General features: G+C 52.8%; 1 protein-coding gene across 1 annotated transcript; it reads right to left on the bottom strand.

Annotated features, from left to right (window-relative positions):
* Nucleotides 1-542: 542 nt before the first annotated feature.
* On the bottom strand, nucleotides 543-15,134 carry Helz2 (helicase with zinc finger 2). The gene is made up of 19 exons (XM_032904969.1): nucleotides 15,070-15,134; nucleotides 13,032-14,120; nucleotides 12,568-12,751; nucleotides 12,387-12,494; nucleotides 11,300-11,817; nucleotides 10,559-11,200; nucleotides 8,817-9,600; nucleotides 8,584-8,659; nucleotides 4,548-8,229; nucleotides 4,122-4,393; nucleotides 3,899-4,030; nucleotides 3,644-3,805; nucleotides 3,418-3,565; nucleotides 3,221-3,337; nucleotides 2,953-3,145; nucleotides 2,452-2,805; nucleotides 2,119-2,275; nucleotides 1,846-2,013; nucleotides 543-1,754 (listed from the first exon to the last, which is right to left on the bottom strand). Exons 2-19 carry the CDS (start codon nucleotides 14,045-14,047, stop codon nucleotides 1,630-1,632), a joined length of 8,838 nt encoding a protein of 2,945 aa, XP_032760860.1. The 5' UTR covers nucleotides 14,048-14,120; nucleotides 15,070-15,134; the 3' UTR covers nucleotides 543-1,629.
* Nucleotides 15,135-20,025: the final 4,891 nt, after the last annotated feature.

Below are 20,025 nucleotides of genomic sequence, written 5' to 3' on the forward strand. Positions count from 1 at the left end.
GCAGACCTAAGTGGATGAGTAAGCAGGTGAAGCTGGTGCCCTCTGCTGTTCCTCCCTCCCTCTGGAAGTGCATAGACCTTGGGAACCTCTTTCCCTTACAGTGTCTCTAGGAATTTCCACCATCTACTCCTGGGCTCATCAATCCTGTGTCAGCTGTGCTGGGAGAAGTTTGTTTGGCTATAAGCCAAAGGCCAAACAAATGTATATCACAAGTTGGCTCGGAGGAGGCCATGGACCCAAGGCACTAGAGGACAACTTCAGATCAGATAAGTTGAAATTGAGGCCACAACCATAAGGACTTTGGACCTGCTTCAGCCTGGGGACCACAGCAACACACTTAACTCTCCGGTTCCAGTCCATCTCTGCTAAATTATACTAGCTTCCTGTGACCACGCAGCTATGTTCTCAGCCATAAGGTGGGGTACTTCCACCGTCCCTCACCGTGTTCCCAAGTTCTGAACTCAACTCCTCCTTTGACCAACTCAATAGCTACAAGATGGCCAGCTCTGTCCGCCCCTGCCCACACCACACAACACTCACGAGAACTTTCAGAGCAGTTTTTATAATAAAATTATCCAGTTATGTAAGGCATAACCTGAGAAAAGATACAAAAATTGGAATGTAGAAGCTTCATTGGAATGTAGAAAACACCAGATAGTCTCACAGGAGGCTCCGCAGCCAGGCCTTAGGAACCCCAGCTGTCCTGGTGTATATTTCACTTGCAGCATCTCTGACCTCAGGAGATTGGGGGGGGGGTGTCACACTGAAGGGAGAGCTGATTCCAGCCTTGGAATTGCCAGGAGGTGAGCGTATAAGAGGGAGACATGATGGGAGAGATTTCACCTGCTCAGTCCAGTAGAAAAGGTTGGTGCCAGGAAGGTCACCCTAAAGCCCTGGACACAGGTATGGAAGCATGGTGAAGGAGCACAGGCTCAGAGGTACTGGGTACCTCATTCCCTGCTGCCTGCCAGCTATTTCACCTCCCAGGAGGTAGGGCTGTGTGAGCGTTTGGTTCAGCTCTGATCGTCCTGCCCCTGCGCTAGCGGGCAGCCCTGCAGGATACAAGGCAGTAAACAGTGCAAGGGAAAAAGTCTTTCTCCCGAGAAGGTTTCCTTGCCTGCTCTGAGTGTCCCTGTAAGAGATGCTGGCTTTAGGTTTTTAAGACTAGAAAATAAGACAAATGAGTATGTGGTGCTCAGTGCAACCATGGATGGATCTTAGTGTCAAAGTGTAGTCTCTAAGGAGTCCCTGTAATAGCATGGGCATGTCCTGGGGTCCTCTGTGGCCACTAAGAGGTGTCCCATTCATTAAATGCCCCAGGAAAGCAAAGGCAGTTGGAAGCAAAAGCACTGGCCTCCAGCTCTTTCCCCTCAAGTCCAAGCACAAACAGGAAGGTCATCGTTATTAAACCTGCTTCCGGCACAGGAAGCAGCCACCACCCATAAGACTGTCACTGCTTCATGACTGCAGCTAATACCAGGGCCTTTCCCAAGAAGAAAGCAGAGGTGGTTGACTAATTTGAGCTGTGACTGTGAGCTGTGGTGATCCTCTATACACCCAGGCCTTTGGCAGAGAAGAACGAGGGACATCAGCTGATGGCACATCGAGGGCCGGGCAGGTGGGGGTTCCTCACGAAGACAGAGCAGACTTTCTCTGGACCCGCACCCTCTCAGCAGGCACGAGGCTGTTCTGGGCCTCACAGAAGCCTAGGAGACGGTGCCAGAGTGGGCAGCAGCGTAGCAGCAGGTGGTCCCCTGCAAGGAAGAGTCAAGGTGGCTCTTAGTGTTTTCCAGAGCATGCTAGGCACTGCCTTCCCCAGCCTTCCCCAGACTCGCAGACCCTCACCAATGATGCACAACCCTTCCTGGGCCCGGGTGATGGCCACGTTTACTTGGTGAGGGTCCACAACAAAGCCCAGAAACTTCTTGAGCCAGCTCTTGGTTGGCCGCTGGTCCATATCACTTCTGGGGCATGTTCGAACTGTGCTCACTATCACATAGCGCCACTCACTCCCTGGAAGGCAGAGAGGGGATATTAGATGAATTCACAGCTCTACGCCCACTGCCCGCCCCCCTGCTGACCACCACACAAATATGGCCTCCTTAGAGCTAGCCTCACCCTGGCTCTTGGTGATAGAGGTCACAGTCACTCCAGTGACCCCTCTTTGCATGAGGCCCCTGCTGATTGCTGCAGCCTGTGCATTGTAAGGTGTAAGGACCGCGACATCTTTGGGATCCACTGTCCGGTCCAGGGTCAACTGCTTGATGATGCGGACCTAAATAGGTAAGAGGGCAGACGGAGCTGGAACCCACCCAGTCCCTCTTCTCTCCTGAGCTCAGGGGCCTCACTCGACCCAGCCTTCTGGCCCACTGAAGCTTTCCTTGGCCTTCACCCTCCACCAGGAGTCCTTCACTGACCCACCAAACACCATGGAGTCGCTCTGACACTTACCACCTCTGCTACCTCCTCCGGGTTGGCCCGGGAGTTCTCATTGCCTTCCTCGGTGGACACCAGCAGCTTCTGCTCGTAGCCCTGCACAGAGCCGAAGATGACAGGGCAGCTCTGCTTGCTGACATGACCTAGGAGGCTGGGTGGACGCTTCAGGTCGGACCAGGTCTTTAGCTTTCCCCCATAGAACTCCATGGAGGGAAAGGAGCAGATGTCCTTATGCATACGGTACTGTGTGTCCAGCATGATGGCATCCCTATGGTACCTCTCAAAGAGTGACCGGTCCATCCCCAGGTTTCGCAGCTGTTCGTTCTTGACCACAGGCCGAAGCTGCTTGTGATCTCCCAGCAGAACCACCTGGATGCAAAGATAGTTATGACCTTGACACCTTTGGAGCCAGAAGCATCCCAACTTCTTGGCCATCTTTAATGCTCACCCTTAGCATCCCGGCATCAGCTGCCCCCAGGAATCCAGGCGGGAGCACTAGATCCCCACAACCCTCACCTTCTCGGTCTTTGAGAAGCACACCAACGGAATAAGGGTTTCTGGCTCAGTGGCCATGCCTGCCTCGTCAATAAGGATCTGTCGAACATTGAGAGCTTTCAGGCTTCCTGATGCTGCACAGGAGCATGTGCACAGGATGACTGAGTGCCGCTCGAGCTCATATTTGCGTGCCTTCCCCAAGACTCTCCTGTATCTATACAAGGTAGGCAATTCGTGTCATCCAGTGAGCTTGCCAATGGGTAGCCCCACCTACAAGACCACCACTTACACCAAAAGATCATCTCTTGAGAATATTTTCCCTTCCCGAAGCTGGGCATCGAATTTTCTGATCTCTGCTGCATACGGGTTGGGGGCCTGGCGGATCCGGTGGTGAAGGGTAATACTCCTAGAAGGCAGGACCTTGGTGAAACCCTGGCTAGTGGAGGCCCCCTTGCCTCAGTCCCAGCAGAGACAGAAGAGTCATACCTGAGGCTCTGATTCGGTCTTCCTTCCTGAGAGATCTTGCCAAACAGACTCCTGTTGCTCACTCCTGGCAGCGGGAATTCAGTGGCCTCTGCCTGTTCCCCATACACACGCAGGGGCCTCATCTCCGTCTTCTTCCTCAGGAGCAGTCCTAGGGCAAGTGAAGATGTGAGGCTGAAACTCAGTGCCCAGAGCCCTCTGGCAGTCCCACACTTCATCCCTAACGCACCTCCCAGGACATCCACGGACTTGTTGGAGGGACCACAGTATAGGACACACGGGCCCCCCAGTTTTTCCTCTTCACTAGGGCTGCTGCCAGGTGGCATCTGCTCCTGGTTTGACCTGTGGAACCAGTACACGATGTGGAAGCCCACAACGGTCTTCCCTGTGCCTGTGGAGAGAGGACAGGGTGAGTTCCTATGGCCACATCTGCCCACACAGGGCAGTCCCTCCTCCTGCAGGGGCTCCTGCAAATGGACCCCACCTGGTGGGCCCTGGATGACTGTGAATTGCTTCTGCAGAGCACTCCTGACAGCCTTGTCCTGGCTCTGGTTCAGCTTATGATGTCCACCGGGGATGTTGTAGTTCTTCCGCTCCAAGAACCTGCTGGTAGGTACTGGGGTGGGGGGTGTAGGTGTAGCAGAAGCCACGGGGTCATTTGAGCACCATGCACTGGGGAGAGGTGGAAAAGCTAAGGGCAGACCTACCCTTGCGGGAAGAATGCTGGGGAGGCCAGCCGCGGCGACAGGGCTCAGGGATTGGATGGCAGAGCCCGGATACTGGGAGACAGAGCCCGGATACTGGGAGACAGGGCCCAGATATTGGGTGACGGGGCCAGGATATCTGGTGACGGGGCCAGGATATCTGGTGACGGGGCTCAGGGATCGGCCAATGGGGCTCAGGGATCGGCAAGCCCAAGGCGATGCTAATGACCAGTGGGGATGCGTTTTTCAGTCCACGCACAGCTTCTTCCTTGCGGCTAGGGGAGGGAAGGAGGGGTAAGAAAGGATACCAGAAAGTGAACAGGATTTCCCTAGGGAGGGAACCGTGTCCTCCCAGGCACAAGGAGGTCCTGGTGCTGGACCTCAGCCCAGGGACCTTCTCCCTGACCTCAGGTGATAGGAGCTACTCACAGGTCAGGAAGCTGCTTAGATAGCACTTCCACAGTGAACCGAGCGCTAGGTCTCAGCACCTCTTCTGGAACCTTCTCCATGGTCATGTGGTGGATGAAGAAATGTACCTGTTTGGGAACTTCCTGCCGATCATCCACACACTCCTGGTCCCAGTCACCAGCCAGTTCATGGTCCCAGTCACCAGACAGCCCATGGGCCACCCAGGTATATGTATTGGGGTCAATGTTCAGGAAGGGGCCAAGGTCACTAGGTCCAGGGAGTGAGCTAGCCAGGGGAAGAGGGAGCCCCTCGAGCCGAATGCACAGGTAGCAACAGCCAAAGTGGATGTTGATACATTTCTCTTGGAGAAAAGCAGCTTCCAGCTGGAAGGTACCCTGCAGTTGCTCCTGTGATGTGTCCCAGTAGATATGCACATCCTGCAGCACGATGGAGTCATTTTCTGCAACCGCACTCATGAGCGACTCCAGGGCACAGCGTGGCCCCCACACACTTGAGTACTGGCTGACTTCGAGGTACTGGTCTTGCAGGGGCTGGTGCACATGGCCTGAAAAGCAGTCGCCCGGCCGTTCCATGTGCTCCAGACATAGGCTGAAGCCAGGTACCACGGTCCACAGCTGCAGGGTTGGTGCCAGGAAGCCCCGCTGCAGGCTGGAACCGAGCTGAACCTGCAGGGTATCTCCACTGCCCAGCTCATAGGCCACCTCTATAAAGTGTCCACAGCGGCTCTGGTGTACCTGCGCTTTCTCCCTTTGACGAGAAAGCTTATCTTGCTCCTGGATGAGGGCAGCGACCTCAGGCCAGCGCTCCTCCTTCAGCAGCACCAGTAGCTTCATCCACAGGGCTGCGTCTATAGTCTGGGTGAATGGATCAAAACTTGTGCCCAGATGTGGTAAAGGCAGCTTGGAAGCCTGCACCGAGTATGTGCGGCGCCGCCATACAAGCCGCAAGCCTGTCTGGCCCACAAGCTCCTCGGGGTTTTCAGCTAACTGCAGGGAATGGTAGTGGATAGGGTAGGGATCAGGCAGGGTTTCCCGATTTATAGGAAAAAGCACTTTGAAGCAGCGGGCACCCGTCTCGACATCCACCACAAAGCCCAGCTTGTTTTGAGGCTGGGTCTTGAGCTGGATGGCGAGGTGCAGGCTGCAGGCCCGCCGTTGGTAGCTCTGGGCACACGCATACTGGCGACTAAAGTCCTGGCAGAGCCCATCGATGTCCCTGTTAGAATATGTAGAGCTCTTGTGGCCTAGTGCCAGCAGGATTAGCCGCTGCAGCACCACATCCAGATACCTACGGATGGGTGAGGACGCCCATGTGTACCAATCCACCTGCAGTGAGTAGTGGCCAGCAGGTCGCTGCCTACCCTGGCTGGAGCGACCAAACACAGAGCGGCCTAGAGCCCTTCGGAAGTCCAGGCAAGCAGGAGCCAGCGAAGGGTGCATGTCCTCTGTAGCAATAAGGTCCACCATCTGGCTGTAGTCCCGAGTACCAGCTGCAAGCTGCACTTGTTTCCAGAGGGAAGTCAGGAGGTACAGCCGCTTGTTGGGGGTATAGTGGTTGTTCGAGTGGTGGCACAGGTGCAGCGACAGAGGCACCAGTCCTCTGTGCTTCTTGAAAACACTATCAAGCTGCTGCCTACTGGGTGTGGGCTGCCACCTTAGTGGTGTGAGCGTCTGTGTGTGCTTATCGCCCACAAGGAATTCGGCCACACGGCTGTTAAACTGGATCATGTACTCTTGGACCATGATGTGGGCTGTGCGGAAGCCCAGCACACTGTCCTCATCTGGAGACTCATAGTAACAGTCAGCTGGGAGGCGTTGACGACGTAACATCCAAGAGAAGTAGCAGGCAGCCACAACACAGGCCTCCACAGAGTCCAGGTTGGCTGGTAGTTTCAGGCCAGCCCCAGGGTGTCTCTTGATCAGTTCTTCGGCTTCCTCGTACGACAGCTGGCGGTCAGAGCGGACTATGGAGGGTGCAAATCGCAGACTCCTGATCTGGCCACCACCACCTTTCTCCATGGTGAGGAAGAGAGAAATGGCAAGGCGGTCCTGACCTGGTAGAAGGCTGAGCGCCTCCTGGCACAAGCTGGTGGGTAGCATGAGAACTGGCTCCCTGCTGGGGGCATAGAACACAGTGCCCTGCTGGCGGGCTTCCACATCCAGCGCCCCATCCTTGGGCACCAAGCTGGCCACATCAGCAATATGCACTGCCACCTCATACACTGGGCCTAGGTCCCGGACACTAAGAGCGTCATCGAGGTTGCAGGCACCCTGGGGGTCCACAGTGAAGGTCAGGAAGCGGCGGTAGTCCTCTCGGTGACTAGCGGCCATGTCTATCTCTGAGTGGTATTTCTGCAAAGCCTTGGAAACAGAAGCTGAGTCTGGTGTGTGGGCCTTCAGGCCATGCTCTAGGTCAAGGATATGAAGGCCCTGCTCCCAGGTGACAGCCTTGGGCAGCACCTCCAGCACAATGCCTAGTGGATAGTAGAAACGTTCCCGCCAAAGGACGATGCGGACCCAGAAAAGCCGGGTGCTCCGGTCCTCCCGCTTGAGAGTCTCGTGCCTCACATGCTTTACCTTGCCTTCAATGAGGCAGTGGATGGGAACTTGCTGTGGGTCCTTCAACCCTGCCACAAAAATCTTAGTCACAGAACTATTGATGGGGATCATAATGTGGGGGTCCCACTCATCCATCCGACACACGAAGGCCAGTTCACGCCGCCTCCTCTTCAGCACGCCCATCACACGACCCAGCAGGCTTCCAGGGATGCTCTTGTCATCGACTGCTGGTCCCAGGATCTGTACTAGCACCTCATCCCCTGTGAAGGCCATCCCACAGTTCAGACGACCCCTGACCTGGATAGGGCTAGAGGCCATGTCATCCAGTGGAGTGGCCAATGCTCTCTCAAAGGTCTCCTGCAGGAAGCTGCAGCGGCGGTATTGTTTGGGGTCTAAACGCAGGTACTTCCGCAGCGCAGATGAGGGTAGGTTTATGTATTGTCGGGCCTTTTGTGAGGATGCAGGGCAAACCATGGTGTCCAGAAGTCCGTCCTCCCTCACGGTCACAGTCATTTGCCGGCTCTCATCTAGGAGTTCCTTCAGGATGGCATCATCGGCATTGAGCTCCCAGTCGGAGGGCCATAAGTCAGACTCCGAGTCTTCCTCATACCCTTCCAGGGTGGACACTTCTGCGGCTGCATCTGTAGAGGCTGAGTTCCTTCTTGCTGTGCCCCCTGCTGCTACTGCCTCGGTCTGTGCTGTGGCTGCTGCCCTGGCTCTAGTCTCTGCCTTCACTGTGACCATGGTCCCTTCAGCTATGGGCCTTTGGAGGTCCTGTGCAGTGGGTTTGTGCTCCGCCTCTGTGTCCCAAGCTCTGAGCGGCAATGAGGCCCAGTTCTGTCTCTGGGCCACACCCTGCTCTATCTGCTCCAGCGACAGATCCTCTGGGAAGACGCTGTGATGCTCTATGCACTCACGGATGAAGTTTTTCCAGAGCTTTCTGCAGGCTCCAGAGGAACAAAGAGCCACGGCGTCTCCCACAGCCACCAGCTGAGACTGGGCACGGGTCATGACTGTGTTCAGCACACGGGGCTCGGTAAAGAACTCTGAGGTTGGTGCCCCAGGGCTGAGCAGACTATTTCGGTTGTGGACAGAGCTCAGTACCACCACCCGGAACTCACGCCCTGTGGGAGACAAGGGTCAGATGGCCAAGAAGGACCAGCAGCCTGGCCACCTCAGTCCCACCGTACATATGCACATCCAAGGAATGGTCTGGGAGCTGCCTCCCTGTTAAGCCAGCCTCTTTTTTTTTTTTTTTTTTAGATTTATGTATTTACTTTATTTATATGCATATCCTGCTGCTCTCTTCAGAAACACCAGAAGAGGGCATCAGATCCCATTACAGATGGTTGCGAGCCACCATGTGGTTGCTGGGAATTGAACTCAGGATCTCTGGAAGAGCAGTCGGGTGCTCTTAACCGCTGAGCCATCTCTCCAGCCCCTTAAGCCAGCCTCTGACCCACATTTCTGTCACCTACCTGGCAGGATCTCAAAGCTGCCCACAGACACCTCACCAAGGTTCCGCCTCCTTAGTTCCTGCCTCAGCGCACTAACCTGCAGACAAGGCAGGGTTCTAGTCATCCAGTAAGAAACGGGCCCTCCTGCCAATCCCTAGACACCCCCACCCTGGTATAATTATATGGATCAGCCTGGAAAGGAACAAAACAGCCCTCACAGGTAAAGAAAGTAAAGACCAGAGGAGACAGCTTACCTGGGCACCATGAGAGACAGCGCAGATGTGTCTCTGCTCCCGGGGTCCCCAGCAATGAGGCCAGGTGTTGTAGATCTCCTGCACCTTCTCCACGACCTGTGTGACCTCAGCTGAGTTAAGCCAGGATGTCCTGGACATGTCTTGCTCAGGGCTGCCTGCCACATGGCAGAACATGAGAGGGTAGTGTTGGGGGTGACGTGGGACTTTGCCACTGGCCTGGATGGGGTTGCCCTTGGCTACATAGAAATGACGGGAGACAAAGTTGATGATGGCTGCCGTCGAACGGTAGTTCTCGTGGAAGACAACGCGACTGTGCTGGGCGATCTTGTGTACCTCCTGCTGGTAGTACAGGAAGAGGCGGTGCAGCAGCGTGTGCCCTGCTGCCTTGTCCCTGGGCACGCTGAAGAGCCTAGGTGTGACCTGCATGTGGTCCCCTGCCAGCACTACACGGGTCAGCGTCAAGGCATAGGAGAGTGGGATAAGGGCCTCACACTCCAGCATTTGGGCTGCCTCATCAATGAAAATGTGGGAGAAGAAGCCGGCTGGCACCTGGAGCTCACGAGCCTGAGAGGTGGTGGTGACCACCAAACGGTGTTGTAACAGCTCTGGGAATGTGGGTGGGCGAAAGGCCTGGCGGTCCTCAGTTAGGCAGCAGTACTGCAATGTGGTTGAATCCGTCTGTCTTGGAGGACGATCTGCATACATAACCCTGAGTGGAGCCGCTTCTTGGTGGCCACTGTTGACATAGCCGTGGAAATACTCCCGGACATAGATGTCTGCAGCGCTGTAGGAAGGGTGAGGCACTATGGGCTGCTGCTTTAGGACTCAGGCTGCTGGTTAAAACTCGTGTGCAGCCTTGCCTGGTTGCCAGGGACACTCATAAGGCAGACAGAAGGGGGAGTCTTGCCCAGGGACTCAAATTTTCTCAAACAGGACAAACAGCAAAGGCATAGAGAAGGTCAGAGCTTGAAGATAAGTGGGGCAAGACTTGGAGAGCCTGGGTAGCCAGGGATAGCTTAGAGAAGGCAATCTCTTAACTGAGGGCAAGGAGTGGGGTGGGGGGGAGATAGCTAGTGGCCTGAGATCACCCATAGCTAGGGGCTGACACTAATCCTGAATACAGCTCCCAGATACTGCAAGCTTTGGCAACAAGAATTGGTGGCCTGACCCCCAGGAGCAGAGCTGGAGAGTCAAGAGGCCAAGGAAGTACTGCCTAGGATCTTCCAGGTAAGCAACAGCAGCCTTGCCACTCTCCAGCTCAGCCTAGAAATTGGCTCAGGACACGTGGCTATTGTCCTGGGCTCTTCCTTCCACCCCATACTTTGGGCTAAAGGAGGACTCCGTGCCTGTAATATGTGTTATTAGGGAAATAAAAAATAAAAAAATAAATAAAAATAAAAAAGCCGCACAATCATCAAAGAGGAACTTCTTTTTTTTTTTTTTTCCTTTTCTTTTTTTCGGAGCTGGGCACCGAACCCAGGGCCTTGCGCTTGCTAGGCAAGCGCTCTACCACTGAGCTAAATCCCCAACCCCAAAAGAGGAACTTCTTGAATAGCCTGTTTCTATATTTAAAACAAAAAAACCTTGCCCAGGAAACATGGGGTAGGCCAAATCACGTCACTACTACAACACTCTCCTTGGTCTAGGGTTTGTGGAAAGGCAACCACAACTCCATAGGAATCAGATGGATGCTCTGAGAGACAGGGCAGCGGTGAGCAACCCGGAAGGAACTCTGGGCTCACCTGTTGGTGTGTGTGCAGATGAGCACCTTGGTGTGGGGCTGCTGGACAACCTCAAGGGCTGCCATGGCCAACGTGTAGGTCTTGCCAGTGCCAAAGGGGCCGTAGATGAGCAGCGGCGGAATGTGCTTTGAGCCCTCCGGTCTTCTGCCCGCGATGAGCCCTACAGCCAGCTTCTGTTTGTGATTGCCACGGAAGGAGGGCGGGGTGGGCCAGGGGTGGGGCAGGGTGCAGGCGGGCAGGTCAGGAACCACCAGGCACACCTCAGGCAGTGCATCAACTGCCTGATGCCAGAACCGGAAGATCAGGGGGTCGATCTGGAACTGCACCTCCAAGACAGGGCTGTCTTGTGCCTGCAGCCCCAAAGCCATACAGCATCGTGCTGGTAACAGCAGCCACAGTGCATGCTCTGAACTGGCCCGTGCCTCCAGCCGCACTTGGTATACTGTACTGTCCGGCGCAGGCGCAGGAGCCACAAGGGCTGTGCTGACTGCTCGGCTCAGCAGGAAGCCCTGGTCAGTGTCTGGCAACAGAGAGGAGGGGAAGGGGACCTCGGCATAGAGGGCCCCTGGTGGTGCAAAGAGCATGCCCAGTGCTGGTGTCTCCAGTGCTGTCTTCAGGGACACCTGGCCCTTCATAGCCAGCCTGTTAGAAAGTTATAGGTCAGCTTTCTAGACCATAGTCAAAGACCCATCTTCTAAGTCCAGATTTGGGCCACTCGGGATAGCCCGCTGCCCCACTTACTTGGCTACCAGCTGCTGCTGGGCTGCTTCCTCTTCATAGAGAAATTTGTGCATCCTCTGTCGGTAGTTCGTACGAGAGATGGGCCCCCAGACCACAACATTGTGACTGAACTCCAGGGCCAGGGAGGGTAACTTGTACTTGGCCATCAGGGCTTCCTGCTCAGGTGTCCAATCTACCTCAAGCACCACATGGCGGTTGCCTGTGTGCCAGCATTCCCGCTCCTGGGGGTGGCTTGGTGCTGGCTTCCCATTGAGCCCCAGGCTGTGTGTCTGGCCTAGCTGCAACTTCAGCTTTTGGAGAAGCACTGGCCTGCGACCGAAGTCAAAGACGACCCATTGCTCAAAGCTGCCAAAGGAGGCAGCCTGCACAAGCACCCCTACCTGGAATTGGGCTGGGGAGTTGGGCACACAGAAGTGCTTTCCCTGTGCATAGAGCTGGTGTGGTGGGAGATGGGGGGCCACCAGTGAGAAGGCTGCTCCAGGCTCTTGCTTGAGTAGGGCCACGTGTAGCAAGGGATCCTGGAGGGGGAGATAGGCCACAGAGTGTGGAATGGGTCCTGAGACCCTGTCGAGTCCCCGTGGTGACTCCTTCAACCCTGACCCTTCCCACCCTCCTGAGAAAGGCAGCTTGCTACTTTCTGAGTGTGGGACACTTAGACTGCTCAGTCTGCCCTGGTTTCTGCCTCTGCTCATGGACCTTGCCTAAGGCCCAGAAGATATTTAAAAAAGAAATGAGTAGCTGGGGTTTTCAGGGTCCTGTAATCACAAGTCATATTCAACTCTCTAGGTGCCAGACACCGGCACACTTTTGTTTCTCGTATTGGTTAATTTCCTCCATTGGGTGATCCCATCCATAGAGTGAGGGTGCCACGGTCCTGTCATTGCGGAGGAAACTTGAGGCAGAGAGGCTGTAAGGTTTGTCCTAGGGTCACATAGACACAGAAGTGGAGGCACTGGCAGCATCCACTTCAAATCGCATGCTTTCGGTATCTGCCCGCTTGTAGTCCCTAACACCCTGGGAATCCCTCCAGCCAAGCCTGGGGATACCCGTAAGACTTGCCATCTCAGGGCTGCCTGACCCTCCTCACCTCAGAGTGGATGGTGAACACCCACTTGTGCTGGATCTTCTTCTCCTGGGCCTGATGCACCAGTGGCTGGTGGCAAGTGACAGACACTCCACGGACGGTCTCAGCCATCTGCACAAAGAAGCTGGGCTTTCAGCACGGTAGCCATGGACCCACCCCCACCCACTCACAAGTCTCCACTTACCACCAAGACCTCTTTGCTGCTGCGCCGGTATTCCGCGAGAAGTCGTGCCTGGTAAGGTACCAGCCCGTCCTGCCAGGCGGCCTGTTCTCGAAGCTCCATGTCATGTGCCCACTGAACCCACTCCTGTAACTCCTGTTTTGAGTGGGCCTTGATGCAGACCTCTCCATACTCACAGAGGTCAGGTCTAAAAAGATGATGATGTCAGCAGGAGGACTTCATGGAGGTCCAACCCTCTAAGCCCAACCCCTGGCCCGTATGGGGAGCAGGAATGGATTGCATAGGGGTTTCATTTGCTCTATATCCTGAATATCCAGGATGAGGGCTGGCCCAAGGTACCTTCTTTCAGGGACCACTGCAGTACTAACTTGACATGCAGAGGGCACAGGAAATGATAGGCAGGTCCCAGGCCTTGTGGGCCTCATAATCCCTCAGGCTAGCCTAGGCTTCCATGCAATTCTCCTTACCTGGGGCAGAGCTCGAACTTGGAGAGCCCCATTGGTGGGGCACGGTGCTTCCGGGGTACAACCTGGTCAAAGGCCACCATCTGTGCGTGCTCCAGGGAGGAACAGTGGTTCTCAAATGCCTCCTGAGAACTACAGGTGACCAGGCAGGCATGGCAGTATAGTTTGACTGCAGGAGGCTGACCATGGCTGGCTTTCTGTTTGTCTTCCCCAAAGAGAGGATATGTGAGCAGATCTCCTCTCTGAAGCCCATCCAGCTGCTCAGCCTTCCACACAGCCATCTCCACAGCACTGTGAGCATACCCACAGCGTGAGGCCCCGTGGCGGCATGGTACCCCACGGCCCACAAACATGCAGTAGTTTAAAGGATGCCTTTTTTGTGGCAGTGGCCGCACCTCCACAAATTGTCGCTTTTGGCCCTCAACTATAACATGGATGAGGAGTGTGGGGCAGATTTGGTGCTTAGGGCAATGGCCCCTGGAATCCACGGGGCAGAGGCATGGGGGACGACACTTGAAGCACAGGGCACAGAGCAGCTGGAAGTGGCCACCAAACTCTGCTCGGATGGTGTCGGCTGGGGTCTGCAGCCTATCTGGGGCTCTGGTGCCCTGCACAGCCCCTTTCAGCTTCAGTCGGGTAAGGTTGTTCTTGAGCTCAAATGTCCAGACCAGTGCCTCCTCTGGGCTGCTGGCAAAAGTGCATCTGTTCCAGTGCCGCTTACAGCCCAAGCCCGGGCTATAATAGCGACAGACTTGATAGCGCACAGGTATTGGGAAGCTGGGCCTGCGGCCCACCTTACGCCAGACCTTGTTCTTGGCTGCTTGCTTGAAGCGGGCCAGCAAGATCTCCCTGGAGCAGGTATGCTCTACCTCACGCAGAATGTAGGTGCTCTCATTGAGCCACTCAGTACAGTGGGAGCAGCCCAGGTGAAGGTCTACCTTAGCACAGAGTTCAGCCAAGGATAGCCCATTGGTGGTGGATGTGCTGGTCGACCTCAGGCCGCACCCCACGGATGCCATCTCAGATGAAGGCCAGGTCCTTCAGGATTGTGAGCAAGGTTTCTGGGCAGCTGTTCTGCTGAAACTGTTAGCCCTGGAGAGACAATGGGACAAGAGAAGCAAGTCAGCCCAAGGTCAAGTAGGACCTACCTCTCTATCAGGTGTAGGACAGAGACTTCTGCCCAATTTTGGCTTGTTGGGGAAGTCCACCGGAACTCCAACTCAACCTTTCCTCCTGAAAGGCCCGCCCAAGTGGCAGTGGGTAAAAGAAGGGAGTTGGGAGGACACAGAATCCCCCATCTGGTACCTCTGGGGCTCCTTCACTGCTCAAGTTTCATGATCCTGGCTGTCCGAAAAAGAGTACCCCCTTTCTTGAGACCTGCTAGTTGGCTATTGGGACTACTGTAGCCCACCTGGACTTGGCAACAGGAGCCTCAGGAGGGGAGGGCACAGCCTTGCAGAAGTCCCGCTCTATCCAGGTTGGATAGTCCTCATCAGAGCTCCCACGGAGATGTCAGAAGGGGAAGCAATGCCCAGTGCCCAGAATCTGAGTTAATATCACCCAGCAGGGATGGGAGAGAGAATAGCCAGCTCCCTGAAAACACACCTAGTCAGGTCCAAGGGGAACTCACTCTCTCTCTCTCTCTCTCTCTCTCTCTCTCTCTCTCCCTCCCTCCCCCCACACCTTCTCCCCCAGTGTTGAGGATGGAACCCAGGCTTTCTACACAAATAATCTATGACTGACCTATACCCTAGCACTCTAAACTTTGAAGGGAAACCTTGAGGTACAAAGATTATGTTTTAAGTAGAATGAGCAACAGGCGAAGCCTGCAGTCCCTCCCTGCACTCCTGTGAGTTTTCTAAATCGTCAGAGCTAGAACCCCATACCCTGCAGCTGGAGAAGCAGGAAGAGGGGTCCATGGAGTTGTCCGATGCTAGGGTCTGTCTGAAGCCACTGATCTTGCCCATTTGCAGGCAAAGGGGGTGGTCTTCACACCTCTCTAGGCGGCCCCTCCAGCCCCCAGCCACCACCCCATACTTACCCAGTGCACCAGCATCGACTTAGAGCAGCGATCAGTTTCGATTCTGCCCCTGGGGCGACTCAGACCTCTGACGACAGAGCACGGAAATTACCTCACTGCCCCCCCTGCCCCGCCCCTGCCCCGCCCTCAAGTGATAGCCTCCCTCCCAGACCTGGCGGAGCTCCCTGGCCCTAGTGAGATTTCCCCCACTCCCCACCCCCACTGTTCCCTTGAGGTCAACACAGCAGGATTTAACCTGGTCCTTTCCTGGTCCCTCCCCCTACTCAGACTTAGATATCTGTGGCCTCTTGTGTGGGGATGGTGAGATGAGCCCCTGGGTAGATGGCTTTAGGGTCAAAAAAATGTCTCTACTGGGAGTGGGAGGGCCTTTGCCTATACAGCCTTGACAAATTTACTCTGGGTGCTATAGCCAAGGGCTAGGGTCCTTGGGAGCAGGGCCAGACAGGCAAGGAACTGAGAACTCTATGCTGGGGCAGGCTGTGTTCCTAAAAGGCACTAGACTTCCTCCTTGAAGCTCTAATGATTATAGTCAGTGCTGAGCCCTCTGTGGCCCCAGTGGGGACAGAATGACATGGTTCCTATCCCTGGCACAGGGCCCAGATGTGAGCCTCCAGGAGTGTCAATGGCTGCTGTAGGCATAAGGCTAGTTTGTATAGTAATGCACATACTCCACCTTCTTCTGAGGAAAGTCCTCTCCGTTAACATTAATGACTCCAGGAGAATTAGAACCAGTCCAGGAGTCCAGGAGTAGGGGGTGGGGCTATATCTCTGCAAAATGGTAAACACTGGAACCTTCAGGACAGGTCTTTAAGGTTATGGCAAAGAGCTCTAAATACATGAGTTTGAAAATACATAATTTCTCAAACTATGCAACAATATAAGGGTGCAATATGAATTATGAGGGGTTTCACGAATTTAAAGGAACAGAGGCAGCTACACTATGAACCAGCTTCTCAGAAAGACACAAAGGCAGGCAGGTTCCTGAGTCAGCCTAGGACAGTGCAAGGTTTGACTCCGGTGTGTCGGAAATGGTGCACGGTGGACATAATTTCAGGGCAGGGTCCCGCCAAACTAGTTTGTCATCTGGGCTTAACTAAGGCACACCGATTTCTGAATTCTTTTGCAATGTTAAAAGAAACTGTATTTGCTGTCTTCTAAGAATCAAAGGGCAGGCTGGGGTCACAGGGTGCTGATTAATAGGATAATCAAAGGGGAACCTGGAATAAATAAGTGAATTGATATGTAAATTTAAAGACAGGGGCTTTTGGTCTGTGTGAGAGGAGCTAGCAGAAAGGGATAGCAGTTCTTTATAATTTCCTCCAGCGAGAGCTGAGCTACCTGGAGAGCTCTGGAGAGTAAAAACAGCTCTTCAAGAAATTTTTCTGATTTGGTCATGATTTCTGATTTGGTCTGAGATCTATTTTTTTGTCTTGTTTTGTTTTTTGTTTTTTTTATAGCAGCTTTTTCTGGTCTTTCCTCAACACTGGAGGAGAGAGAGAGAGAGAGAGAGAGAGAGAGAGAGAGAGAGAGAGAGAGAGAGAGAGAATCCCCCTTAGACCTGACTAGGTGGTTTTCTCAGGGAGTGGAGAGGAGAAGAGAAGAGAAGGAGAGGAGAAGAGAAGAGAAGAGAAGAGAAGAGAAGAGAAGAGAAGAGAAGAGAAGAAGAGCAGCAGCTTGGACCCACAGTTTGACTTCCGAGTTGTTTGTTTTCCCAGCTCCGAAACAGGCAGACGTGAGTACTCAGCAGAAAAGTCCAAAGACCAGAAAAGACTCTGCTTCCTCACAATAGGAATACAATAGGAATGACAATAGTCATTTACAATAGGGTGGAGGGTAGGAATACTCAGTGACGCTCCTCCTCAGTGAGGGATGGGGTTTGTGGGGGAGGAGCAGCCGAGGCTGCTCACCTCCCCAGCTAGGGAACTCAACCCTCACTGTTTGCAGCCTTAAAGTCATGAAGAGCACGGATGTGTCAGAAATAAATTTTAGGCTGGGTCTGGTGGCACGCACCTTTAGATGGTACAGAAGCAGCTGGATTCCTGAGCCTGAGGCCTGCCTGGTCTACAAGGTGAGTTCCAGGACAGCCATCCTGTCTCAGTAGTGGGTGGTGGGGGTGTAAGTTTGGGGTCATGAAGAAGATCACCACTCCAATAGAAGTATCTAGATGAGGCAAAACTTGTTGATCAAGACGGTGTGTTCAAAAGAGGAAACACACAGAGACGGGAAATACACTTGGTTCTTACTCTGATTTAGGTGGCGACTGTGCCTTTTCCCCATGGTGGGCCAGGGCAGTTACTGCTTCAGGTCATCAGATTGTTGGGATGCAGCTGGAGGCCTCTTGCATGAACAAAGGTGGGGGAATTAAAACATTTACAAGAAAGTCTTACACACAGTAGAGAGGATAAAAAAAATTTTTTTTTAATTCCTTTTATAGTATTTGGTAGAAAAGATTCATATTTAACATTTCTTACAGATGGACAAGCAGATCTCTGGGTCAGAGTCCACAGATTTATCAGAATACGCATGCGGGAGTCTAATACATGGTGTAGAGCAGCATCCTATCCACACTTTGAAAATGTTAGCAGTTAGTTGGCATACTGAAGCAGAAATCACAGACCTGTACTGGCCTCTACCGACGTCTCATAGCCAATGGTTCAAAGACGTAAACGGACAAAATCATAACGGCCTAAAAGAACCTCAGGTGCTATTATGTCTCCAATTAGCCTTAGAGTGAAATGAGTGTTGTCGCTCACCCCTCCCCTGGCAGACACGTTGAAGCTGGCTCCTCCCAATGTAGGTTAAAAGGCTCAGTCAATAGCTTGACAGGCCACAAGGTCACTATGGGAATTCTTTTCCTTTTCGGAGAACCGGTTGTTAAACATCTACCAGCACACTATCAGTAAGTTCATCCCACAAAAACTAAAACAGTTTTGTATAGAAAAAAAAATCCTCATTATCAATAAAGCAAAGCCAGACAAACAGAAAAGAGAAATTGTTAACTGTCACCACAGGAAGAAGTCTGACTTCTTTAATATGGTATGCATTTTAAACTACAAATATAAGTTCAGGAAAACAATCTATGAAAACTAGGCAGAGTATATGAACCAATGTTTGCTATACAAAGAAAAGTGGAAACAGAAGTTGTTCTGAACGTAGGGAAAATATTTACCTACATGTGAGGAAGCAGACCAGAACCCCTTGACCGAATCTCCATTTTGGATCAGCAAGACCACACTAAGTCTAGGTCCAATCGAAAGACAAGTAGGTAGACGCATCTAGAATTACAGGGGACCACACCAAGGAACAGTAACAGACAATGGTTGCCTGGTTTACTCATGGCGGCCTTCATTCCAATCACCACAGATCCAGGTCCCCAAACCCAGCATCATCTCAATGGTGGTCCCACCACTCACACAGGAAATACTGGAAAACCATTGAAAAGGAGGTTTCTCAGTTTTGAACACTTTACTAAAGAAGAAAATCAAAGTGTTCAGCAAAGCATTCTTGACTGTAAACATACACACACACACACACACACAACACACACACACACACACACACACACACACACGCACACACGCACACTCATAGCAGTCTGTTCTAGAACTCAGAAGTAAACTGCTAAAGTAGCCAGTGTAGGACTTATGGCTTTCTTGGCCTTTGCAACTTTGCTTTTGGGACCAAATATATGTCTCCATAGAATGAAGAATACTTCTAGAACAACTTGGTCAGGCACCACACAGACACAAGGGACCCTGCTCTCTGGCCTCAGCTGTGCTAAAGCCAGATAATCCTCCAGAATATCCCCATGCCAACCAACCATACTTGGTCTCTACACCTAGACTCCCAGGACAAGACCTTGAGATTCAAGGGCCTCCTCAGCTTCTCTTCCTGAGTGTCTCGCTTGTACCTAGCCCAAACTCTTCTCTTCTTACTCCTCTAGCAAAATCTCCACCACAGCAAAGGATGACCATCCTCTCAGTGACCTAAGTTGAAAAGATATGTCTTGGATATCCCACTTTATGCCATATCATAACAAAGCAAATGCTGGTACGGATTTGTGATCTTACTCGTCCCAGCTGCAAGCCCTCTATGCCTTCACTTTTCATTCCTGTGATGATCACCTCTCCAGAGTAGGCACTAATCACAGTGACTGCTTGGATTCCACTTAAACAGAGTAATCAGAGTGTGCATTGCTAGAGACAGATGGATGTCACAAGCCCTGTGACATATTATTGGGAGGACACAACCCCATTTCCTGCTAAAGATTGAGTCCAACCCCATTACAATGATCTCATAAAGACTCCTGAGAGAGAAAAACACCTGTTCACTTCACAGAAGTCCCCCTAGGAGCTAGGCCAGACTGAAGAGACCAAAAAGATCCAAGAACTGATGTGATTGAAATCTATAATTAGACTAAGGAGAAAAATGCATATGCAAAATTATTAGATCATTAAAAGAAACTTTAATACAAGTTTAAAGGCACACACACACATGCTGATATCTTACCCTATTGCTTTGATAAAACACTATGACAAGAGTTTAACTTGACTTACAGTTTCAGAGAGTTAAAGTCCATGACCGTGGAGTGAAGCAACAGCTGAGAGCTCACATCTTAGTCACAACCACAAAGCAGAGAGGGAGCTCGGAATCTTTTGAAACCTAGAAGCCCACCCACCAGAGACATACCTCCTCCAACAAAGCTACACCTCCTAGTCCTTTCTAAACAGTTCTACCAAATAGAAAGCATTGAGAAAAATTACAAGATAAGCCACAATGATGAAAATAGTCACTATGATAGTCTGAATGAGAATGGCTCCGAGAGACTCCTAACTTTGAATAGGTAGAACTACTTGGAAAGGGTGAGGAGATGCAGCCTCACTGGAGGAGGTGTGTCACTGGAGGTGGGCTTTGAAGTTTCAAAAGTCCATGCCAGTTAGCTCTCTCTGCCTCTTA

The sequence above is a fragment of the Rattus rattus genome, chromosome 5 (genome assembly GCF_011064425.1).
Source record: "Rattus rattus isolate New Zealand chromosome 5, Rrattus_CSIRO_v1, whole genome shotgun sequence".
NCBI classification, from domain to species: Eukaryota; Metazoa; Chordata; class Mammalia; order Rodentia; family Muridae; genus Rattus; species Rattus rattus.